Source organism: Pan paniscus, chromosome 3 (assembly GCF_029289425.2).
Source record: "Pan paniscus chromosome 3, NHGRI_mPanPan1-v2.0_pri, whole genome shotgun sequence".
In the NCBI taxonomy this organism is placed as follows: domain Eukaryota; kingdom Metazoa; phylum Chordata; class Mammalia; order Primates; family Hominidae; genus Pan; species Pan paniscus.
Genome location: NC_073252.2, coordinates 92,218,268 through 92,244,899, shown reverse-complemented (window position 1 = coordinate 92,244,899; position 26,632 = coordinate 92,218,268). Strand labels below are relative to the sequence as shown.

Below are 26,632 nucleotides of genomic sequence, written 5' to 3'. Positions count from 1 at the left end.
AAGGCATTGTACCAGGTGGGGGATATTAAAGCAAAATAATGGCAAGTTACAGTTCAACTTGCCCTTTTGAAATAGGAGTGAAGTAGCCATGTTCATGAGTAACTATGTTATAAGCATAATTTGTGCAATGAGAGAATACACAAAATGCTAAATGAACAGGAGGGAAAACGGCCTGTCCTTCCATATAAAAACAATAGGAAAAGCTAACTTGTTTTAAAGATATTTTCTTATTACCAAAGGTAATGGGAACTTACATTATTAGCATATGCAGGAAGACTCCATGGCCCTAGGGAGTAATTCCAAATGAAATTTCCCACCAGTGGTATGAGTGGTATGCATAAAAGAAGACAATCTTATATCCCAAGTTTATCCAGTACCCTTTACCCGTTCTCGTATCTAAGTCTACCATAAAACAAGCATTCAAGCTTGCCACTGGTTTTACCTTTTTGGTGGTCCAAGATCAAGGCTCCTTCAAACAAAAAATCACTAGTAGGAGATTAAAGCTCATTCGAACAAAAGAAATCACTAGTGGGAGATTATGAATTCACATAGAAATACTTTAAATTAATTTGATAATCCATAAACAAAGGTGATCTCCCAAAATAGAATAAAAACACCTAAACCTTTATACCTGTCCTGCAGAATTATAAATCCCTGCCGTTTCTGATATTCAAATCATGTATTGCTCTACACTGTTCAATCCTTTAGATGGCAACTGATTTTCAAGGCAGTTCCTTCAAATACCAACTAAAACACATCATATATTTGCCCTCTTAGAAGATTACCAAAATATGGCCAGGCACAGTGGCTCACACCTGTAATCCCAGCACTTTGGGAGGCCAACGTGGGCAGATCACTTGAGGTCAGGAGTTCGAGACTAGCCTGGCCAACATGGTGAAACCCTGTCCCTACTAAAAACACAAAAATTAGCCAGGCGTGGTGGTGCACATCTGTAATCCCAGCTACTTGGGAGGCTGAGGCACGAGAATTGCTTGAACCCAGGAGACAGAGGTTGCAGTGAGCCATGATCCCACTACCACACTCCAGCCTGGGTGACAGAGTAAGACTCTGTCTCAAAAGAGTTATTACCAAAACAATAGACTATAAAATCTGTAGTCTTAATTTGCATATCATGGTAGACAGGAAAATACCTTTAGCATCTTAACAAAAGATGAATCAAACTCTCTAATAAATACCCTAGAAAAGACAAACAATACACTAAATATAAGATTAAAGAGTAGTTTCTAATACATCATTCTAAGACAAAATGAGGGAAAAAACCCCATTTCAAATTTAAGTCAAAAGAAAGGGTGAAACATAAAGGAGTCTGGGTGCGGTAATCCCAACACTTTGGGAGGCCAAGGCAGGTGGATCACTTGAGGTCAGGAGTTTGAGACCAGCCTGGGCAACATGGTGAAACCCTGTCTCCACCAAAAATACAAATACTAGCTGGGTGTGGTGATGCATGCCTGTGGTACCAGCTACTCAGGAGGCTGAGTCAGGAGGAGGTCCCAGCTACTCAGGAGCCCAGGAGGTGGGGGTTGCAGTGAGAGAGATCACGCCACTGCACTCCAGTCTGGGGGACAGAGTGACACACTGTCTCAAAAAAAAAAAATAAAATAAAACAATTAATTAATTAAAACATAAAGGAAAAGAAAGTCATGCAATTAACACTGAACAAGGCAAAAGCGTTAAACCTAAAGGAGGGACTTCTAAATAATAGACTTTATACCTACAATAAAAATATAACTGACATATCCCAACTCCATACTAATAATGAAATGCATAAAAATTGTAGGATATATAAGGCAAAGAGTCAAGAGACAAATATGAGGCATTAACTTTTCTCTATGCTCTTAATAAAGCAAGAGCACAAAAATAAACAAGATGTAGAACAGTGTTTTTCAAACATTTTTGACTGAAACCCACTGTGAGAGACATATTTCAGATTATGATACTAAGCACACAGATTGTTAGATTTGCAAGTGTAACTGAAAGAAAATGTGAGCAGCTCTTACTATAAGCAATACACTTTGATAATTTTCTATTTGTTCTACTCCATTAAAAACTGTCGTTATACATATTTAGTCAGGACCCAAGAAATTGATTTTATGACACAATAAATGTTTATGATCCACAGTTTGAAAAACAAAGATATAATAAAACTCATCTATTATTCGACATATAATTAAATCTGTACTTAGATTATGTTTTCTTTCCAAGCACCCTTGAATTTTTACAGAAATTAAATATTAGGCCACAAAGAAAATCTGAGTTAATTTCCCCCAAAGAAGAAATACTACAGACCACATTCTCTGGTCACAAAACAGTGAAATTAGAAGTAAATGTTAACAAAAATATGCAAGCAAAATTTCTGCCAGTTGGAAATTTTTTAAAAAGGACAAAACCTCATAAAAATGGCTTCTAAACAACTTTCAGGTCAAAGAGAAAACAACAACAACAAAAACACATCAAAATCTAGGATACATCATATATATGACACTATAAAAATTAAAATAATCTGGTAAATTAAGATTAGAGGAACAGATTAACAGACCCAAAGATGCAAACAAACATGGGAATTTTAGACTATAATGATGACGTTTTAATGTAAGAAAAAGGATTTTTCAATAAATGAAAAACTGACTAGTAACTGGTGAATAATGAACAAAGGAGAAAACGATATCACCCTTTCTTTAGTCCCAATAATGAAATAAAATTCAGAGGAGATTTAAAGTTAAAAATCAACACGAAACCCAATGTGAGATACAAACTCATGCCCATTATGTTGGCTATTATCAAAAACACAGGAAATAACAAGGTTGGAGAGGATGTGGAGAAACTGGAACCCACCACACTGTTGGCAGAAATGTAAAATGGTGGAGCACCTATGGAAAACGGTATGGAGGTTCCGCAAAAAATTAAAAATAGAATTACTATATGATCCAGCAATACCACTTCTGGGTATACAACCAAAAGAATTGAAAGCAGGGTTTCAAAGAGAATATTTACACATTCATGTTTACTGCAATACAATTCAAACAGCCAAGATGTGGAGGCAATCCAAGTGCCCATTGATGGATGAATGGATAAACAAAATGTGTATATACACACAGTGAAATATTATTCAGTCTTAAAAAGGAAGGAAATTCTGATATATGCTACAACATGGATGGATCCTGGGGATGTTATGCTAAGTGATGATTCCACTTTAATGAGATACTTAGAATAGTCAAATTCATAAAAAGACAACGTAAACGGTAGTTGCCGGGGGCTGGGGGAATCAGAAATGAGGAGTGGTTGTTCAATGCATAAAGAGTTTCAGTTTCACAAGATGAAAAGAGTGCTGGAGAATAGCTGCATGACAATGTATATGTATTGAACTGAATGTACTGAACTGTACACTTAAAAATGGTTGAGATGGTAAATTTTCTTATGTGTATTTTATCATAATTTTTAAAATTAACAGACATACTAGAGGAAAATATGAATGAGTATATTTATAGTGTGGTAATGGGGAATGCAGAAGACTTAGAGGAAAGGATGAACAAGGTGACCACATAAAAATCTAAAATTTTTCTATGGCAAACAACAAAGGGGATGCTATGGTCTGTTTGTGCCCCACTCCCCAAAACGGTATGTTGAAATCTTAACCATTATGGTAATGGTATTAGGAGGTGACATTTGCTGGAGGGAGGAAGGGGTATTAGGTGATGGGGGCAGAGCACTCATGAATGGGATTAGTGCCCTTATAAAAGAGGCCCAAGAGACCCCTCACTCATTCAGCCACATGGGGTTAAAAGATTGTGGTCTAGGAATAGGGCCCTCAGATACCTAATCTTGCAGCACCTTGATTTTGGACTTCCCAGCCTCCAGAACTGCCAAGAGTAGATTTCTATTGCTTATAAGCTACCCGGTTCATGGTAGTTACAGCAGTTCTAACAGACTAAGACATGTGGAATTTAAAATATACTTACAAATAATTTATCGGAGAGACATGTATTAGAAAAACAAAAAAGCATAAAGAAACACAAAAAATCCAAATGGCTAGTAAATTTATGAAAACATACTTAAACTAAAAAATAAAGAAAAAGCAACAATAACATACTTTTGCCTATTAGCTTATTAAAGATAATAAAGGTCTGCAATATTTTAGACAGGTATGAAAAAGCAGACATCAAAACCAAGATGTAGTCTGATACAAACTAGTGAAATTTGTGTGTAGGGCGAAGTGACAATGACTAAAATAATATTTCTATCCCCCTCCTCCCCCCCACCCCCCTTTCTGGGACATAATCTCACTCTGTTGCCCAGGCTGGAATGTAGTGTAGTGATCACAGCTTACCATAACCTTAAACTCCTGGGCTCAATCAATTCTTCTGTCTCAACCTCCCAAAGTGGCTAGGACTACAGGTGCACACCACCACACCTGACGAATTTTTTCATTTTTTGTAGAGACAGGGTCTCACTACATTGCCCAGGCTGGTCTTGAACTCCTGGTCTCAAGCAATCCTCCTGCCTTGGCCTCCCAAAGTGCTGCGACTCTATAGGCATGAGCCACTGCGCCCAGCCAAATACATGCACATTTAAAATGCACTTAAGATTCCTACCTACTTTTGAGTACTTATTGTACTTTCTGTTACAACAATTCAGCACTAACCCTTTAACCAAGTATTGCTTTTCAATTAACATTAACAGACATTAAGAAACCACAATGACTACAGGTTTAACAATGGCTCACATTTTGGCCACAGACACCTACAAAAAGACTGAGTATTGCGCAATGGTCACGGAATTATGAAGCTAAAATGATACATTCAGTATCATCATTCAAAGGATAATAACCATTTTAATGTGGGCAAGGAATACAGAAAACTAAGCAAAGCCAGGAAAAGACTGTAAGACCCAAACAGTTGACTTTTTACTCAAGATCATACAATCTGTATGTGGCAGAGCAATACTCTCAGGAAACCTTTTTGACGACTGGTATCGTTTTAAAAATGTCTCTCACTTATCAACAAGTGCTACTTTCAATATGACAACCACCTTGAAAAGGCAACCACTCTAGAGGACTAAATCTATTTCAGCAACAACAAAAAAAAATTCATCAAACATATACTAAAACTTTCCTCCATTCCGCCAATGCCAAAATAATCTATGAACCCATCTATTTTTATCTCCTTCAATTATCCCCCCCAGGGAAAATATGTCTTTATTCTTTTGCACAGTTAAACAGTCCAACTGTTCTTCAGTTCTCATCACTTGATGCCTCTCTTCAGATACCTCCCTCCCTCAGTCCTTCCCTCTCCACTAGCTTCTTGTCCTTGGTTAACAAACGCTTGGCCGGGTGCGGTGGCTCATGCCTGTAATCCCAGCACTTTAGGAGGCCGAGGCGGGCAGATCTCAAGTTCAGGAGATTGAGACCATCCTGGCTAACACGGTGAAATCGGGTCTCTACTAAAAATACAAAAAAAATTAGCCTGGCATGGTGGCGGGCACCTGTAGTCCCAGCTACTCGGAAGGCTGAAGCAGAAGAATGGCATGAACCCGAGAGGCAGAGATTGCAGTGAGTTGAGATTGCGTCACTGCACTCCAGCCTGGGTGACAGAGTGAAACTGTCTCAAAAAAAAAAAAAAAACAAAAAAACGCTCAATTTTCAATAATCCTGAAACATATTTTCTTGACATTACTTCCCAATCAGGTTACCTATTTCTCTCTTTCCTTTCCTGAATGAATAATCTCTATCTCATCACCATTCTACTGAAACTGTTAAAGGTTAGTAGTTACTTTTAATTCCAAGGAAACTGGTCACTGATCAGTCCCCACTCAACTTGACTTCTCTACAGGATTTGTTACTAGACAACTAAATACCAAACTAGGTATTTAGGTATCCAGGACACTATCATTTTCTATGACTATTCTAGTCATCCTTCAAATTTTTCATTGGTTTTCCTGCCCATTGTCAAATGATGTTTTTTATTGTACACCCTGCTTTGGACATTGATGAGTCCCAAGTTCTAGGGTTTGACCACTCTCTGAGCTCTAATATTCAACCATCTACTACCTTGGTACTAAAATAGGATGGGTAATGCAAACACAACATAATTTTTAGTATCTTTCTCCTAAACTCACCTCTTAATTCAGTCCATGGTGTCAATCCTCCAGCTGTCCAAGCAAGGAACATTTGAGTTATCTGTAAATCCTCCACATTCAACTGATCACCTAATATCATCAAATGCGTATCATTTACAACTCCCCTCAGTTGCCTCCTCTGTCATCTCTACAGTCATTTCCCTACATTGAGGCTTCAATGAATACAACAGCTTCACTAATAGCATTTCCATAATGAAATGCTCTATGATGTGTACCAAATAAGATCTATCGTCCCTGACACAGGATATAAAGGCCCCTCACAACCCAACGGTTTACACTTCTATCTTTTCAGTTTCATCTATATCGTCTAAAACCTCCTGTTCTATAATCCGCCCCCAACCCTCCACACACATATTAGACTCTTGGAGGCAACATATATTTTCAACTCTCTCATCATTTGCTCACCCAGTAAACAATGATTTCATTGTTTAGAGTCCACTCCAAAGGTCATATCTCTGTGACTTTTTGTGATCCTCCCCTGAAGAATGGATAATTCAATCATTTGTGAATTACAGATAGTGATTCTACTTTGCTTAGTATTTTGCCCTATTATATGGTTTTATCACACCATACTATTTTAACTATATATTTACATACCATTTTCTCCTGGTGCTCTTGGAGGATCAGGCTTCACTCATTTTTATTCTTTATTCATAAAATATAGTAGGATCTCTCTTCCCTTTCACCTGCCATTATTTCAATCCCTCCAAACTCACTGTACTCCCAAAAGTCAAAGAAAAAAAGGAGAAATAATTTGTAAATAACAATCATTGACAACTTTGGGCACCGAGAAGAGTAAAAAAATCAAGGGGGAGAGGTTAAGTGTATGCCCTCAAATCCAAAGGCTGGCTGGGATTTAGAGGGGCATTAGGGAGGATGTCCTGTACCAAAAGAAGCTTCAAGCAACCATGGCCAAAGAACACCTGATGGCTAAAGGGACTATTTTAAGGTCCTATTTTAAAATAAAGGTGTGGTGGCTCACGTCTGTAATCCCAGCACTTTGGGAGGCCGAGGCAGGCAGATTGCCTGAAGTCAGGAGTTTGAGACTAGCCTGGCTAACATGGTGAAACCCTGTCTCTACTAAAAATACAAAAATTAGCCGGCTGTGGTGGTGTGCACCTGTAGTCTCAGCTACTCGGGAGGCTGAGGCAGGAGAATTGCTTGAACCCAGGAGGCAGAGGTTGCAGTGAGCCGAGATTGTGCCACTGCACTCCAGCCTAGGTAACAGAGCAAGACTCCATCTCAAAAAAATAATAATAAATAAATATGTATAGGGCTGGGCGTGGTGGCTCATGCCTATAATCCTAGCACTTTCAGAGGCCAAGGCACGTGGATCACTTGAGGTCAGGAGTTTGACACTAGCCTGGTCAACATAGCGAAACTCCATCTCTACAGAAAATACAAAAATTAGCCGGGCATGGTGGCATGAGCCTGTAGTCGCAGCTCCTCGGGAGGCTGAGGTATGAGAATCACTTGAACCCAGGAGGTAGAGGTTGCAGAGAGCCAAGATTCTGCCATTGCACTCTACCCTGGGCCACACAGTGAGATTGTCTAAAAACAAATAAATAATAAATAAATTTAAAAAAATGTATAAAGTACTAATAATGCCCACTCATCATGCAATAATATTTACTTCAATGCACTTATTGAGGGCCTACTACAAGCCAGTCGTTGCCCTGAACAATGGAGATAAATAGGTGAACACAACAGATAAGGTCCTGCTCTCATGAATCATATGTTCTAACAAGGGAGTCACAACTATATAATGTAATGTTAGCTAGTGATACACAACTACATAATGAAAGGTTAGCTAGTGATAAATACTATGAAGAAAAATAACAGTAAAGCTGGGGTAGGGTGGGCTGGGGTGGGTGGCTATTTCACAGGGTGATCAAGGAAGGTCTTCTTAAAAAGGTGACATTTTACTGAGATTTAATGAAACAAAGCATCTGAGTCATATGCAAATATCAGCAGGAAGAGTCTTCCAGGCAAAAAAGCAAATTGGAAGAAGCAAAGATGGGACCTTGCTTGAAAGATTCAAGAAACAATGTGGTGGTGGCACAGTAACTGAAGGAGGGTCATAGGAAATGAAGTCAACTCACTAGATAAAATAACAGGATTAGTCAAAAAGAGTGATTACAGGTAATTTTGACTACATACAATTTCTGTCCTGTAAGCTGACTTAGTTTGACCTGACACTTTACTGTAAATAAACTAACATAGCATTATCCCACAATGGGAGTATGAAAAGTTACCACATGATAAAGGAAGTAAGGTCAATAGTCACATCCTATTTATAATTCACCAATTTTCCTCTCCAGTCCTGACCTTAAAATCTAACTTCAGTATCTTGTCCTCTCCAGAGATCCAACACTCAATTCTGAATCCCCACTTCCTCAGCAATCCCTAGACCCCAGGCTAAATTAGCACTTGGGGGCAGGACCTTTTATTTTTATTTTTATTTATTTATTTATTTTGACATGGAGTTTTGCTCTTGTTGCCCAGGCTGGAGTGCAATGGCACAATCTCGGCTCACTGCAACCTCCACCTCCAGGGTTCAAGTGATTCTCCTGCTTCAGCCTCCCTAGTAGCTGGGATTACAGGCATGTACCACCATGCCCAGCTAATTTTGTATTTTTAGTAGAAACGGGGTTTCTCCATGTTGGTCAGGCTGGTCTTGAACTTCCAACCTCAGCTGATCAGCCCGCCTCAGCCTCCCAAAGTGCTGGGATTACAGGGGTGATCCACTGTGCCCAGCCAGACCTTCGATTCTTATTTGAATTCTTAAAGACATTTACCTTTTTTTTTTTTTTTTTTTTTGAGATACAGTCTCTGTCCCCCAGGCTGGAGTGCAGTGGTGTGATCTAGGCTCACTGCAACCTCTGCCTCCCAGGTTCAAGCAATTCTTGTGCCTCAGCCTCCTGAGCAGCAGGGATTACAGGCACGCTCCACCATGCCTGGCTAATTTTTGTATTTTTAGTAGAGACGGGGTTTCACTATGTTGGCCAGGCTGGTCTTGTGATCTCAGGTGATTTGCCCACCTTTGCATCCCAAAGTGCTGGGATTACAGGCTTCAGCCACCGCGCATAAAAATCTTACCATTCATCTTATCTCATTCCCATCAGGGATCTAAACCCTGCCCTTCATTACTTTGAAACCTCTCATATCTCTTTCTTCTCCATTTCTACAGCTATCATTAAGCTCAATTACAGGAGTTGCCTAAATGTTTTCTTTCCCTTCAATCCCTACCCTCAATCAGTGTGTACTAGTCACTACTGCTAAACTGACTTTTAAAACTTTCTTTCACCATTTTCCATTCACTCTGTAAGGTCTTCAATGGATATCTAATACTTATAATGTAATATCTAAACTTCTCAGTTTTCAAGATTCTCCAAAATTCACAGTATCATTTAAAACAATCTTTTATTAAAGCAAAGTGCTCCATTCCTACAAGGATTAATTCTCAACATTCCTAGAACAAACTTAGTTTTCTTATTTCCCGAAGCCATCAAGGCTGATCATGTAATTCCTAAAGCAATCTCAGTTTTTAAGCAGAATTTATGTATGGAAAAAAGTCCCAATAAAGAGAAAATGAGTGGTATCATTAGAAAGAAATAAAAACAGAAAAATATCTTCTGATCAATAAAGGAAATTAAAGATTTCACATGACCAATACTGATAAATAACTAAAACATTCCACTGAAATCCAGTTTACAAACTGCTTTCACTTTCGGAGATGAAAAAAGTGTGGATCACAGATTTCAAATGACTTGTCTAATGTCCCACATTTAACAAAAATGAAGAAGCAGAAGCTTCTATGGACTCGAAATCCCATGTCTACACCTTGGCTTTCCTGAACTATCTAACTACAGAGGAAACAGACAAATATATTCATTGGAAAAGCATTAAAATACCTGGATGTCAAATATCTATTCAAAGAGTGAACACAGGGATTAAAATCCTGGTGCTTAAAATCCTTCAGTTGTTCCCTATAGCATTTAAATTCAAAACTACTTAGACAAAGCCTTTGTAAATCTGACTCCTAATCCAATCTACCAAATCATTCTGCCAATTTCCAATTACACCAAAGTATTTAAAAATGTTATTCTAATGATAACTTGCAGAGGATCTGCCATCATTATTACATTTAAGTAGAAGGGTGGCAAACAAAAAGATACCAAGGATAAACATGTGTGTTACCAATCTTTCAGGCTACATTAAGTTAAAAGCTGTTTATGAAACAGAGTTTTGCATAAAAAAAGATATTACTGAAATAAATATTAAAATATAACTTCCAAAATTCCTTTCACCTTTCATAAGAAACTATCTAACTAATTAGTTTATGCTCAGGAATCATACTGCCAGGACTTGAGTTCAGGCTCTACCAAGTTCCTAATAACCTCTCTGAATCTCATTTCACATTAACCTCTATGTCAGTAATATCTACCTTGTAGGATTATTGTGCAAATTAAATGACAGAAGGTGAAGCACTTATCACTATTCCTGTAATACAACAAGAGCTCAAATATATTCCTCTAATAGTTAACTGTTCAATGAACATAGATTCGAGTGGAAATCTTAATTTTTGGCTTATCCTCAAATACTTTTGTTTCTGACAATCTGCTGATGAGGTTAAAAATGTTCATTCACCATGAAGAATACCAATTACTCATCTGCATTCTGAGGACATCCAGGAAGTCAGGTGGATGCAAGAACTTGATGTGATCTGATCTTCCCTTGTGTAGAGAGGTTGTCTTTAGGCACCTTGCTCAATGTCTAGCTCACAGTAGATGATCAATGTTTTGAGGGAATACTGGAATGAATGAAAATGTCTGGCCAAATAGCCTCAAAGTTTATCATAGGACTGAATCACTGACATTGCTCTTCCAATAGCAACCGTTCTGACCTACGGATGCCCTAAATTCTAATTTCAACTCCCACCATGGGGCCATATTCGAAGAACTCATATAAAAGTGAGGCGACAATGGATGGATGCTCAGTTGAGGGTACATGGTGCTTACGGCAGTCCCAAAGCTGTATTTAAAAGGGCACACCGCAGGACAATGCATCAATATATATGACATCAAGAATAAAAATGAGAATCCCTTCTGCCTTTCATCTTTTAAAAACTGTCCTTGATGTTACATCAATTTTAACATTGTAACTCACCTGTTTTTTCAGTTATATCTGAATCAGGAGTGTTTGCCCTGCTAACTTCCCCTTCAGCATTCTCCTCTTCAGCACTAAGAGAAATTGGTGAAGAAGGGCCAGGCTGGGAAGGTTGAGGGGTTGCTTCGGGCGCTTCCTCAATCTTACTCCTTTTCTCAAAGCGAAAACGGTCCAGGTTGAAAAGATTCATATTGGTAGAAAGCACCACCTTGCAGGGATGGGGGCTTTAAATGAACTATCTGCAGGGGAAAAATAAAGAGAGGAAAAAAGGCCATGAAAACAATATACGATACAATGCCACAGCAGTTTATTCCCAAGGCAATAAAGGGCCTGCAAACATGCCAGTGGCTCAGGACTGTTATGGCTGCGCTTCATTGTTAGGCCGCAACAATTAGAAGGTGGACGGGGGTATCTTTTAAAATTTTCCATTGCTTTTCACTCCCCTTCGTCCGCCTCCCCCGCCCGCCCCTCCTTACTGAAACCACGAGCTGACCCTCGTGCAACCTCCTCTTACCCAAGCACGCGCAGGCACGTTCCCCAGTATAACCCCCTAGCGAGCCTCGCGCCCGCCCACAAAGAGAAGCTCCCTGTGCTACCGTGCCCCCTGCCTCGAGAAAGGACCTGCCAGGGCCCGCGCCTCGACACTGCGGGGACACAAAGGGGCCAAAGAAGGGGAGCGGCGGAGGCCGTGCTGGCGGGCATCCGCCCGGAAGTTGACGCGGCGCGATCCCAGCTGAGAGGAAGCTGATAGGATTAAGAACACACAGGAAGGTTCAGAGGTGGAGTGCATGCTAAGGCATCTTTTTAACGTTCAATCGCTCGCTTGTTCTTTCTTCCCTCAGTACTTACGATCTTGTAGCCTCAGTGCTATGTAACAAAGGTTGAAAATAAAAAAAAAAAATTTCCTAGCGTGGGGCGACGGTAGCCGCGCCGGGACCTTCCAAAACACCACGGAGAAACCTTAAGAGCGCGTAATGATGACGCAACACGCAGCCTAGGCTTTTTCTTCCCAAACAACGCGCGAGCCGACAATGTCGAGGCGCGCGCTGTTGTCATGGTAATTCGTACCCGTCTCCGCCGGCTTGTAAGGGCCAGATTGTTCTGTACCTTTGTCCTGTTAAGTTATCTAGAGAGTTATTAAATAGAACAATAGTAAATAGCATAATGACAAAAATAACAATATATAATACAATTAGTATATATTGTATGTATTATAATCTGTAGTGTTTCATCTATAATATAATGTAGATAGCATAATAGTAATAATACTGTGCTAAGCTTTTTCAGTGTATAATCCCAATCCTTACAAGAAGCCTATGTTTACAAAGCAAAGAAACGGAGACCTGCAAATGTATAGGTAATTAGTGACGGATAAGAACCCCGGGATGCTGAGCTTCAAAGCATTTGAAGTAATTCCTCACTTTCGGCTTGATTGTTCTTAGAGTGGAATTTGATTAATTAATTAATTTTCTAAAAATATTTTAATTTTTAATGTTTGCGGGTACATAGTAGGTGTACATATTTATAGGGTACATGAGATATTTTGATACAGGCATGCAATGTGTAATAATCATATCAGGGTAAGTGGGGTATCCATAACAAGCATTTATCCTTTGTGTTTCAAACAATCCAGTTATTTTAGTCATTTAAAAATGTACAATAAGCTGGGAGTGGTGGCTCACGCCTGTAATCCCAGCACTTTGGGGGGCTGAGGCAGGTGAATCACAAGGTCAGGAGTTTGAGACCAGCCTAGCCAACATGGTGAAACTCCGTCTCTGCTAAATATACAAAAAATTAGCCGGGCGTAGTGGCGGGCGCCTGTAATCTCAGCTACTCGGGAGGCTGAGGCAGGAGAATAGCTTGAACCTGGGATGCGGAGGTTGCAGTTAGCCGAGATCACTCCACTGCACTCCACCCTGGGCAACAAAGCAAGACTCTTGTCTCAAAAAAAAAAGTACAATAAATTGTTGTTGACTGTAGTCATGCTATTGTGCTATCAAATACTAGATCTTATTCATTCTAAAGGTATTTTCGTACCCATTAACCATGCTCACCGACCACCGGGGTCCTCCCCCGCCCCACACTACCCTTCCCAGCCTCTGGTAGCCATCGTTCTACCGTTTCTCATGCGTTCAATTGTTTTAATTTTTTAGCTCCCACAAATATAATAAATGAGAACATACCAAGTTTGTTTTTCTGTGCCCGCCTTATTTCCTTTAATATAATGACCTCCAGTTCCATCCATGTTGCAAATGACAGGATCTCATTTTTTTTAATGGCGAAATAATACTCCACTGTGTATATGCACCACATTTTTCTTATTCATTCACCTGTTAATGGACACTTAAGTTGCTTCCAAATCTTGGCTGTTGTGAATAGTGCTGCAACAAACATGAGAATGCAGATATCATTTCGATACACTGATTTCCTTTCTTTTGCATATAATTCACCTATCTTGATGGAAATATTACCTTAAGAATATATACTCCTGGCCGGGCGCAGTGGCTCACGCCTGTAATCCCAGCACTTTGGGAGGTGGAGGCGGGCGGATCATGAGGTCAGGAGATCGAGACCATCCTGGCCAACACGGTGAAACCCCGTCTCAACTAAAAATACAAAAAATTAGCCGGGCGTGGTGGCGGGCGCCTGTAGTCCTACCTACTCGGGAGGCTGAGGCAGGAGAATGGCATGAACCAGGGAGGCGGAGCTTGCAGTGAGCCGAGATCACGCCATTGCACTCCAGCCTGGGCGACTCCATCTCAAAAAAAACAAAGAATATATACTCCTGGGCTAGGAGCAGTGGCTCACGTCTGTTATCCCAGCACTTTGGGAGGCCAAGGCAGAGCTGGGGCAACATAGTGAGACCCCATCTCTAAAAAAAATACAAAGTTATCCAGGCATGATGGCACACGTCTGTAGTCCCAGCTACTTTGGGGGCTGAGGCAGGAGGATCACTTGAGCCTGGGAGGTCGAGGCTGCAGTGAGCCATGTTTGCACCACTGCACTCTGGCCTGGGTGACAGAGCAAGACCCTGTCTCAAAAAAACAAAAAACTAAGATATACTCCCTTTGTTCCAACATTAGACAAGCAATTTTCTGAGTTATAATTTGATCTTCTGGTTGGCATTTCCCATAAAGAGGAATTGCTACAAATGATCATTCTGCCAGATATATTAGCCATTGTAAACTTAAATTGCCAGTTTGTTTTATAAGTCAGTGTTGTGAATTGTATATTTACAACACATACCCACAGTTTTATCAAATGTGGGCACATTTATAAAATCAGGTGTCTGGGCCTATAAAACTCAAGATCAAAGCCTGAACAATTAGGACTTCCTTTATACCTATCTTTCATATCCCATGAAATGCATTAGTTTTATGCATGCATATTAAATTATGTGATCAAAGAATATATTTACTTATGGCCAGGCACAGCGGCTCATGCCTGTAATTCTAGCACTTTGGGAGACAGAGGTGGGAGGATCACTTGTGGCCAAGAGTTCAAGACCAGCCTGGGCAACAAAGGGAGACTTCATCTCTCTTTTTTTTTTTTTTTGAGACAGGGTCTCACTCTGTCACCCAGGCTGGAGTTCAGTGGTTCAATTGTGGCTCACTGTAGCCTTGACTTCCCAGGCTCAAGCGATCCTCCCATCTCAGCCTCCCAAGTAGCTGGAACTACAGGTACTTGTCTCCATGCCTGACTAATTTTTGCATTTTTTGTAGAGATGGGGTTTTGCCATGTTGGCCTGGTGGTAGGGGTAGGGGGAGGCAGGTTGGGGGCATCAAGGCTGCAGTGAGCCATGATTGAAAGAAAAAGAAAAGAAAAAAATATATATTTACTTGTAAGTAGTAAATTATTTTTGGTGATGAAGACAATTTGATTTCTATTTAGAGAGATCTGACATTGAAAATGGACTCCTCTAGCTGAATGACCTTTCTAAGTCTTACTTTCATCATTCTTTAAATGTGATTAACAATAATATTGACACTTAGAGTGCTTTTCTGCAACAGTACCACCTCTTGACGTTATAGTTGGGACAAGATTGAAAATGAACCACATAAATTAAAAATGTCTAAATATTTAAACATTATAAATATAGCCAACAAAGTGTAAAAGTTAAATATGTTCTTCCTATTTTGAAAATACCAGGGAAGCCAGGTTGAATTTAGAATTTCTATTGTGTCAGAACGTGGGTTAATGAAAGAGAATTGATTGGCTCATATATCCTGCCTTCCTAGTGTCACCTTTTCATACACAATTTGATACTAATGGTATCAATAACGATATCATAATGGGCCATGTGCTTATGCACATAGATGCCCAGCATATGGACACCCAACTCTGGCCCCCAACTAGGGTTACCATATTTGTTTTTTTTAAAAAAGGGATGTACAGTTAAATTTGAATTTTAAATAAACAATGAATACATTCTTAGTATAAATTTGCCTGATGAAATACTTGGAACTGATACTAAGACATTATTTGTTGTTTATCTGAAACTCAAATTTAACAAGTTGTCTTGTATTTTATTTGGCAAACTTACTGCTCTCCCACTCCTTTGTCACCTCTTGGACCTTGGGGCCTTTTGGCTACATTTTTGGCCTAGGGTTATAGATACTGAAAGCACTGTTTGCCCTCAGTAGGAAGGACCTCGGGAAAAGTCACTGTTAGACTTCTTGGGGCTGTGTGAGCAAAGAATTTTAGGGACCAGGTACTCAAATTATTGTCTAAAAGTGAAGGCACAAGTTCTGAATGAACACGTCTTCTTGGCCCCAAAGATTCCTTTAGGGCAGGGCATAGCTGGAAAGAACTAGATTTTGCCCTTTAAAGCACTAGACCAGGATAGGGACTCCTTTTGACCAGTTCTAAGGGTAGGATTTTTCTGCAACCTTCATTGACCTGGGAGAATTATAATGATTCATTATTGGGGTTCTCTTTGAAAGTGAAGTAGAAGTTTAAGGGTATGTATTAGTTTGCTAGGGCTGGTATATTAACAGCCTGGATGACTGAAACAACAGAAATTTATTTTCTCTTGGTTCCTGAGGCTAGATTTCCACTCTCAAGGTTTTGGTAGAGTTAGTATATTCTGAGAGCCATGAAGGAAAGATCTGTTGCAGACAATAGATGAAATCAATGAATTAGCCAGGCGTGGTGGCACACGCCTGTAGCCCTGGCTACTCAGGAGGCTGAGGCAGGAGAATTGCCTGAACCCAGGAGGCAAAGGTTGCAGTGAGCCATATCATGCCACTGCTTTAAAGGGTGACAGAGCAAGACTCCATCTCAAAAAAAAAAAAAAAAAATCAATGAAATATGAAGAAATGATAAATATAAGATTCAGAGAAGTGAGAATGAAGCTTTGAATAATAGGTGTAAACAATCATACATACTCACACACACCAAAAAAAAAAAAGAAATAATGAAAAACATAATAGAAAACGTTCATGGGCTTTCATTTAGTCTGCATGTGAAAGAGCTTAGTGAATTCAGGCAGAATCAATTGAAAGAGACTATACAGTAAAAATATCCTGCAGAATTTGTTTTAATTTCAAGAATTTAAAAAATATCTTGCAAGCATTTTTCAGAAAAAATCTACAGCCTACAAAGGGAAAGAAATCAAGCAAAAGCTTTTTTGTTAAACGTCAGAAAGTAATGATGCAATATTTATAATGATTTGGGGAAAACGATTGTGACTCAATAATTTTCTAGATCACAAATATTCATTTGTGGAAGAAAAAAATTCAAACTTCTAGTTTCCTGAAAATATGTCTTCCTTAAAATATTCCTAAAGACATAAATCCAGCTGACAATGTCAAAATGAGAATTTCAATATGGTGAATTCATGGTGTAAAAGCATTCTGTTGAGACTAAACACATGAGTTAATGATTGTAAATAAGTTGTGTTAGTCAGCTATTGTTGTATAACAAACTACAAAATTTTAGTTGCATAAAGCAATAAGCTTTTATCTCTCTTTCATGTTTCTAGTGATTGGCTACTGTGGCTCAACTTCAGACTATAATGCCTGCACATAGTAGAGGATCAATGAATATTTGTTGAGTGAATTAATGATATTAATAACTAGATAAATTGTATGAGTATACAGATAACCACAAATAAAATGTAAGGCAAACTACCATTCAAGTGATATATGTCACAAAAGTACAACATAAATCAGAGTTCATAAATCTCAGAAAAGAGGTGACAGATCTCAAGAAAGGAAGAGAAAAAAATATATATATTTTAGAAATGGAGATTAAAGTAGACCTAACAGATAGATAGGCAAACATAATGGATAATGCCTTTAGAGGAATATAGTGTGGAAAGGGAAAATACTTTAAAAATAAAAATAGAAAGGTAAATAGATTTTTAAAAAATAATTATTGAAGATAAAGAAGATCCAATATAATTATAATAGGAGTTGTTACAGAAGAAAACCAAAGCAAAGGAGTAGAATAACTAAAAACTATCGTTCAAAAAAACATTTCCTGAAAACTATAAGGATTTAAAACTATATATTGAAAGAACACATCATTTAGTTAAGCATACCAACACAGATGGCCAACCCTAAGACATACTCTATTAAAATTTAGATTTTAAAGGAAAATAAAAAAGTTTCTTGGACATCTAGGATTTAAGATAATAAAATGTGATCCAAGAATTTTATATCAAGCAAAAGTGCCTTCCAAATATAAAGGCACAAACACACTACTAACATCAGGTAAGAATTCTGTGGGTATTGTTTCCATGAGTACTACTGAGGTATCTATCAGAGAATAAGCTTCACAAAACCAAAATGTCTATAGAGACAATGTTGTAAGGATATGTATTGAGCATTAACTATTGCAGAACAAAGATAATATGATGTTTAAAAGAAAGACAGTACAGTTTATAATGGTTATATGATCTGTCAATGTTCACCTCCTAAAAGGCAAAGAATGACAGGAACATATGAAAAAAATGTTTAAGTGGTTTTCAGTAAAACAGTTGAAGTGTATTTAGTGTTGCTATCCTGAGACCAATGTGTGTATATTGTTGGGTAAAACAAATTAATAATTATATTCTAATTATTTCTTTTTTTTTCGAGAACCACAATTCTCAGAGTAGAAGAAAGGAAACAGAGATATAATAGAGAGAGGTTATAGTACAAACTCTACAGCGCAAGTGGAATGGTCTTTTATTTGAATTGGAAATATCAATATGAACTTATGAGATGTGATACACACACAGACACAATGTGTGTTTGTTTTCCATCTTTGTCCACCGAAAAGGCCTAGGAAGTGACTAGCCCAGTACACAGCCCTAGTACCATGATCATAATCTTTGAATATCATTTACTGCTAACAGAAACCTGGACTTCTTTGAAAAAGAGCAGATTACAGTATGCAATGGAAAATGCACAAGGTGAGACTGAAATATCTTCCTATACCAAAAAGCAAGGAAATTATCAAAGACCACTAATACCATGTCAAAAAGATTCAGAGGTCAACTTGAGGTTCCTACTGGCCAAAGATGGGGCGGTTTGAGCTTCAATGTGATTAAAAATTGCAGTGATTTGAAAGCCATCAAATATGTTGAAATCCAGGAGTTCTTACTGATTTTTTTTTAAACTGGTTGACTTTGGAGGATGAAAGGAAAACAATTTATTATCGTGAAAACTGATAAACAGATGGAAAGAATTAAGCTTTATCCTGTCTTTACTCTTTGAAGGCTTCTACTAGATAATTGCAGAAGAGGTAAGGGAAAATGTCTCTTTATAAAAGTATTCCAACTAGCAAATGAGAAAAAAACTATAAATTGGAATTACTTAGCAAGCCTGGCTCATTTACAAAATCATGAGATATAAAAAAATGGCTATTGTTCTAAGCCACTAAATTTTGGGAGTAGTTTGTCATGCAGTATTAGATAATTGAAACATATCCAAATATTTTCTACATTTTTGTCTTGAGTGTACCAATTCTTCCAGTTAAAATTAAAATGTTTTCTTTTTTCTATCTTAAAATCCCTATACTCAAAAACTGCCTGAAAATCTTATGCTCTTTTTGTCAAGTTTTGAGTAGTTCAGTCTAAAAATCACCTTTTAATATACTTTGTGTCCTTACATTTTCTCTATCTTCTTTTACAGAATAATTATTTCCCACAATAGTGTCTAATTCTTCTTTCTCAGGAGTGTAAATGAGATTAAAGGCATCTCTTCTTTAGAAATAGCTACTGAATCATAGAAAAGCATCATTATTTCTAATTTTTGTTAAAGGGCTTTATGGGATTAAACATGGCCATTAAGAGAAACTTCCTAGAATATAGACCATAAAATAGAATTTTGTCAGCAGGGCAACTCAAATGTGGTTAGAATAAGATATTGCTTCAAGGGTCCCTATGAGGATAGAATTCACCTTTCTTTTATTCTTTTTCTATTCTTTTATTATTGTTATTATTTTAGACAGGGTCTCACTCTCACCCAGGCTGGAGTACAGTGATCATGGCTCACTGTAGCCTCGACCTTCCCAGACTCAGGAGATCCTCCCATCTCAGTCCCCTGAGTAGCTGGGACTAATGTTGCACACACCACCACATCCAGCTAATTTTTGTATTTTTTCTAGAGATGGTGTCTCGCTCTGTTGCCCAGGTTGGCTTTGAACTCCTGGACTCAAGCAATCCTCTTACCCCAGCCTCCCAAAGTGTTGGGATTACAGGTGTGAGCCACCATGCCCCACAGAATTCACTTTTTAAATTAAAGTACTTATGTATGGCTGCAAGAATCATTTTAATTACCTGTTAGTTTTAAATGGGCTCAGTGAAAATGTTTGATAGAATCCTCAAATTTCTTAAATAGGAGAAAAGACTGTGGGAATTGTATTGTTATTTCTTTTTGCTTCATACTTACCAAAATAAAACCATGAAGCAATTTGAGGAAGGAGCAGCCCTTCCAAAATTGAACTGAATTGATTAAGAAACCAAACAAAAAAACGAACAGCAACAGAGATTAAAAATGAGATTTGTAAACTTGGATCCTTTCTTAACTTGGTATCTTAGAAATGTAAACCACACCTGGTTGGTAATGGAAACTTGTGTAAACTAATCTTGCCTCCCACACATGAATATAAAATGGAAAAGACAAGATACCAAGTCATAAAACTAAAAAACAACTTTCTTCCTTGGTAACAAGAAAGTAAGCCAAATATTACCAATTCGTAAGCAAATACTTCTTTAAGTAGAGTAATGATTCTTAATTGGGGAAGGTAGAGGGCATGGTTATAAACCTCTCTTAGGAATCCAAATTTTAAAAAGTCACAAACCCCTTCCAAAAAAAACTACATATGCACATGACAGGTGGCACATAATTTCAGGGGGCTCATGGAACGCTTAGTGCTCTGTGAGCTTCACATTAAGAAATTCTGACAAAGATGTCCACAATCCTTATAACTGTGGTAGAATTCATGGTGATTACATCCATATATGTGCCTTCTTAAACTTAAAACTTCTAGCAACTATCATTACCAATTTAGGAAACTAAAAAATATTGAAAATTTTCATACTTTTGGTTTGGTAACTATCTGCCAGTTTTGCTAACATAATTTATTTTTTTTTTTAAGTGGGATTTAAATTCTAAATAAATTACATGATGCTTGATTTTTTAGAACTTGAAGAACAAATTCCATATTGTAACTCTTTGTTTTCTTTTGAGACGGAGTCTTGCTCTGTCACCCAGGCTGGAGTGCAGTGACACGATCTTGGCTCACTGCAACCTCCGCCTCCCAGGTTCAAGCAATTCTCCTGCCTCAGCCTCCTGAGTAGCTGGGATTACAGGTATGTGCCACCACGCCCAGCTAATTCTTTTTGTATTTTTAGTAGAGACAGGGTTTCACCATATTGGCCAGGCTTCTCTAGAGCTCCCGACCTTGTGATCTGCCGGCCTCGGCCTCTCAAAGTGCTGGGATTACAGGCGTGAGCCACCGCACCTGGCCTGTATCTCTTTTTCACTTGATTTTTAAAATCCTATTTTTTCCCTTCCTTTTTCTGCTTATGCATATCTTAAATTTTCAGGATACCCTCAAATGGCAAGTTGAATTCATGCTCACATATACACAAGATTTTACATTTTTTCTTCTAGTGGCCTTGCAATTCAGTTTCCTCATTACGTTATATAGTCACTATTTTTTTTTTTAAAAAAACAGTCTTGCTCTGTTACCCAGGCTGGAGTGCAGTGGCATGATCTCACCTGGGCTCACTGTAATTCTGCCTCCCGGGTTCAAGCAATTCTCCTGCCTCAGCCTTCTGAGTAGCCGGGACTGCAGGCGCACGCCACCATGCCCAGCTAATTTTTGCATTATTAGTAGCGACGGGGTTTTGCCATGTTGCCCAGGCTGGTCATGAACACGTGAGCTCAGGCAATCAGCGCACCTCAGCCTTCCAAAATGCTAGGATTACAAGCGTGAGCCATCATGCCCTTCCTTTAGAGTCACCATTTTGTTGTATGTACCCACAATGTCAGGATCGTGTTTGATACTTTCAATCATTAAATTCACATATATATGTCCAAATTTTACCACATATGTACTTGTGGTACCTTATCTTTGTTGTAGTAATTCTTACCTTGAAAATTATCCTCTTATATGTGTCATTTTGCAAAAGTCACATTTCACAATATATTCAAGTCAAACAGGATCACTCTAATCACCCTAATCCTGTACGTATACATTTTTTCTTCTTGAAATGGTCTTTACAAAAAGATTCCAAGAGAAAATAAATTATTTCTTTTTTCAGCCATTTAAAATTCCACAAACATTAAACATAATTCAAAATTCTCTTACTGCCATATCTACTTAGATGTAATCAAATCACAGTTCTGAGAATAAGTTACATGTTAACATTTTACATTTTTTGCACAATGTATGTTGTCCAGACTATTCCTACTTAGATATTTGCTAATAGTGTAAATGCGTTATGTTGTACGTGTCTGTTCTCTTGAAGGTAGAAGTATTACTGAATCAAAAACATGGGCTTCCACAGATGGTCATAAAATGACACATTTATAGTCAGCTATAATGAGGAAAATGAACTCTTAAGAAAGTAATTTCAGTATGAGGTCCCAAGTTCATTCTCTGGCACCTCCACCAAAAAAAAAAAAAGTAATTTCAAAATTACAAAGTCATTATGAAATTAGAGACACCTGAGTGCAAATCCTGTGTCTTCTGTTTACTAGCTGTGTGATATTCTCTCAATTCCCTCATCTGTAATATGGGGAAAATAGTACCCATGCTAAAGGATTTCTGTGAATTAAATTTGAAATAATTCATGCTTAGGGCCGGGACTGGCATATAGTTAAGACTACGTAAATATTTCTTATTTTTAGAATGGAATTTTATCGTACTTAGGAATTAAGCTCCCAGAAAGCAAATAAAGTGAAAAAAAACACTTTGAATTAAAATTCTCCTTGTATTGTATACTTGAAAATTGTTGAGAGTAGATTTTTAAGTGTTTTTGCCACAAAACAATGATAAATATGTGAAGTGATGCATATGTTAATAAGCTTGATTAGCCATTCCACAATATGTAAATATGTCAAAACATCATGTTGTATACCATGAATATATACAATTTCTGTCAATTTAAAAACTAAAGTTTTTTTGTTTTAAAAAAAACTAAAAGTTACCCTTGTAAATTTCATAAATCGATTATAAATTACAGTGTACATAGATTTGTATATGGTGCATAACTCCCATTAATTAATTTAATTAATCTTTATTCCGGGCCTACTCTGTTCCAAGGACTATAAGAGATGCTGAGACATGTAAGAATAAACAAGATTGATGAGATTCCTCTCCTCAGATAGCTCAGTCAGTGAGAAGACCTTAAATTACAAAATAGTGCAAAATATGCTATGATAGTGAAAGTATAGTGCTAGAGCGCTCTTACAATTTTTGTAGAAGAAGCCAGGGAAAAGTGACAGCTGAGTTATGAAAGATGAGTAGAAGTAAACCAGTAAAGAAAGTAAAACAGAGACAAGGAGAGAAGAGGCTGAAGTCCTTAAGAGCTTGTGTAGACTAGCGAACAATAGATTCTTCGTTTCTTGACCCCAAGAAACCAAAGGGCAAGATCTCTGCTTATGCCTTCTTTGGGCAGACGTGCAGAGAAGAACATAAGAAGAAAAACCCAGAAGTCCCTGTCAATTTTGCAGAATTTTCCACGAAGTGCTCTGAGAGGTGGAAGACAATGTCTGGGAAAGAAAAGTCTAAATTTGATGAAACGGCCAAGGTGGATAAAGAACGCTATGATCGGAAAATGAAGGATTATGGACCAGCTAAGAGAGGCAAGAAGGAGAAGGATCCTAATGCCCCCAAAGGCCACCATCTGGGTTCTTCCTATTCTGTTCAGAACTCCGCCCCAACATCAAATCCACAAACCTTGGCATCTCTATTGGAGATGTGGCAAAAAAGCTGGGTGAGATGTAGAATAACTTAAATGACAGTGAAAAGCAGCCTTACATCACTAAGGTGGCAAAACTGAAGGAGAAGTATGTGAGAAGGATGTTGCTGACTATAAGTCTACAGGAAAGTTTGATAGTGCAAAGAGTCCTGCTAAAGTTGCCTGGAAAGAAGTGGAAGAGGAAGATGAAGAAACAAGGAGGAAGAAGAGGAGGAGGAGGAATTAAAAAAACTGTTTATCTGTAAAACAACAACAACAACAACAACAACAAAAGAGAGGTTATGTAAAGGAGTTTGTCCTTAATCCTCAGGGCAGGGAAAATATCAATCGTTTTTTAGGCAGCTATAGTTAAGTCGACTAATGCTGTACAAATATTAATTTGGAATGCAGAAAGAGTGGAGGCCTCTTTTTACAGAAAAATGACAGTTAATAAATGTAGAGAGAAATGATTGGCAAACCACTGCTTTGCAGCTTTAAAATAATAATTTGAGCAAGAATCATTAATGGATGGCAAAATTCATGGGTGAAAGGATGGTGGGGAACAAGACAGTCACATGAAGGTCTTCAAGTTTTCATTCCACAGATGATTTACTAATTACAAAGAGAATCCTTACAATGCAGAGATCTGGCAAACTTGACATTATACGCCCCCTGATGCAATGCAGCAACAAGTTGTTAGGGGATGAAGTGTGTGTCTCCAAAATCTATATGTCGAAGTCCTAATCCAATTCCTCAGAATGTGACTATATTTGGAGGCAGTGCCTTTAAAGAGGTAATGAAGAAAAAATGAGGTCATATGGGTAGACCCTAATTCAATATGATTGGTGTCCTTGTAAGAATAGGAGATTAGGGGCTGGGCGTGGTGGCTCAACGCCTGTAATCCTAACACTTTGAGAGGCCAAGGTGGGCAGATCACTTAAGGTCAGGAGTTTAAGACCAGCCTGGCCAACATGGTGAAACCCCGTCTCTAATAAAAATTCAAAACTTAGCCGGGCATGGTGACACGCACCTGTAGTCCCAGCTACTTGGGAGGCTGAGGCAGGAGAATCGCTTGAACCCGGGAGGTGGAGGTTGCAGTAAGCCAAGATCACGCCACTGCACTCCAGCCTGGGCAATGCGGCAAGACTCCATCTTGAAAAAAAAAAAGAGGCAATTAGGACACAGACTTACCCAGAGGAAAGATCATGTGAAGCCACCAGGAGAAGATCTCCATCTACAAGCCAAAGAGAAGCCCTCAGAAGATGCCAACCCAGACGACCCCTTAATCTTAGGCTTCTGGCCTCCAGAATTGTGAGATAGAAAGTTTTTGCTGTTTAAGCCACCCAGTCTGTGGAACTTTGTTAGGGCAGCTCTACCAAACTACTACAGAAGTACAGACTTTTGTCAATATTTTTGCCAAAAATATTTTGAATAATCTAGTTAGATCTCTACCTTACTTCCAATCTACAGGAAATACAGGAGATATAAGTATAAGTTAAATAACATAATAAAGAAGCAATCAGGCCAGGTGTAGTGGCCCACGCCTGTAATCCAAGCACTTTGTGAGGCTGAGGCTGTCAGATCGCTTGAGCCCAGGAACTCAGGGCCGACCTGGGCAACATAGCAAGACCCTGTCTCTACCAAAAGATTACAAAAATTAGGTGGGTGTGGTGGTGTGTGCCTGTAGTCCCAGCTACTTGGGAGGCTGAGCTGGGAAGATCGCTTGAGCACAGGAGGCAGAGGTTGCAGTGAGCCAAGATTGTGCCACCGTACTCCAGCCTGCACGATGGAGCCAGAACCCATCTCAAAAAGAAAAAAAAAAGCAATGAGACAAAATCAGAATGTGGAACATTTTACGACAGCTAACCTGAACTTGTCAAACAAGGCAAAGTTTGAAAAACATAAACAAATCAATGTTGGAAGCAATGGCTATTCTAAATGAAAAGACATTAAAGAAATCTAATAACCAAACACCATGTGTAGACATTTACTGGAGTCTACATGGGAGAAGGAAGATATTTTTATAGTGTAAAAACATTTTTGGGACAATTGGAGAAATTTAAATATAGTTTGTATGTTAGGTGGTATTATGGAATTATTGTTCATATGCACAGGTGTAACGACGGTACTATGTTTATGTAGAACGTCCTTATCTAGGTATTCATGCTGAAACATTTAGGGGTAGAGATGTTGCCAAAGTTACTTTCAAAAAGTTTAGGGGACTGGACGCGGTGGCTCACACCTGTAATCCCAGCACTTTGGGAGGCCAAGGCGAGTGGATTACTTGAGGTCAGGAGTTGGAGACCAGCCTGGTCAACATGGTAAAACTCCTTCTCTACTAAAAATAGAAAAAAAACCTAGCTGGGCATGGTGGCATGCGCCTGTAATCCCAACTACACGGGAAGCTGTGGCTTGAGAATTGCTTGAACCCAGGAGGGGGAGGTTGCAGTGAGCTGAGATTGGCCACTGCACTCCAGCCTGGGTGACAGAGTGAGCTTCTGACTCAACAAACAAATGAACAACAGCAACAACAAAACCACCCTCCCCCACAAAAAAACCCAAAGAGTTTAGGGAAAAAAATTTATAGATGTATATATAGAGAAAAAGGGGCAGAAAACACATTTAGCAAAATGTTAAATGGTGAATCTGAGAGATATGTGGGAGCCAATCACATTATTTTTCAACTTTTCAAAGAATTTTATTGAAAAACAACAACAACAACAACAACAACAAGAGGCCAAAGGCCACCTAAAGTTAAGAGAGAATGCCATTGTAATTTTCCAAGGGAAACATGACAGTTATCTAGACTAGGGTAGTGCTAATGGAGATGGAGAGAAGAAGATGAATTTGGAAACAAATTCTTAAAATAGAATTGACAGGATTTGCTGATAGTTTGAGATGAGGTAGGGG

At 38.5% G+C, this 26,632-nt stretch overlaps 1 protein-coding gene and 1 pseudogene across 3 annotated transcripts in view; one reads left to right on the top strand and one right to left on the bottom strand.

Moving 5' to 3' along the window:
• SMARCAD1 (SWI/SNF-related, matrix-associated actin-dependent regulator of chromatin, subfamily a, containing DEAD/H box 1) overlaps positions 1-12,401 on the bottom strand; it is an 83,827-nt gene extending 71,426 nt beyond the window's left edge. Inside the window, exons 1-2 of one of the 3 annotated variants that reach the window (XM_003829903.5) lie at positions 11,837-12,401; positions 11,323-11,561 (exon numbers count right to left, since the gene is read on the bottom strand). In XM_003829903.5, the coding sequence (XP_003829951.1) occupies positions 11,323-11,512 (190 nt within the window). In that variant the 5' untranslated portion in view covers positions 11,513-11,561; positions 11,837-12,401. The remainder of the gene's footprint in view (positions 1-11,322; positions 11,562-11,836) is intronic. The other 2 variants (XM_008955299.6, XM_008955298.4) reach the window with 2 other exon arrangements.
• Positions 12,402-18,627: 6,226 nt separating this feature from the next.
• Positions 18,628-23,968, top strand: LOC100992397 (high mobility group protein B3-like; annotated as a pseudogene).
• The last annotated feature ends 2,664 nt before the right edge of the window (positions 23,969-26,632 follow it).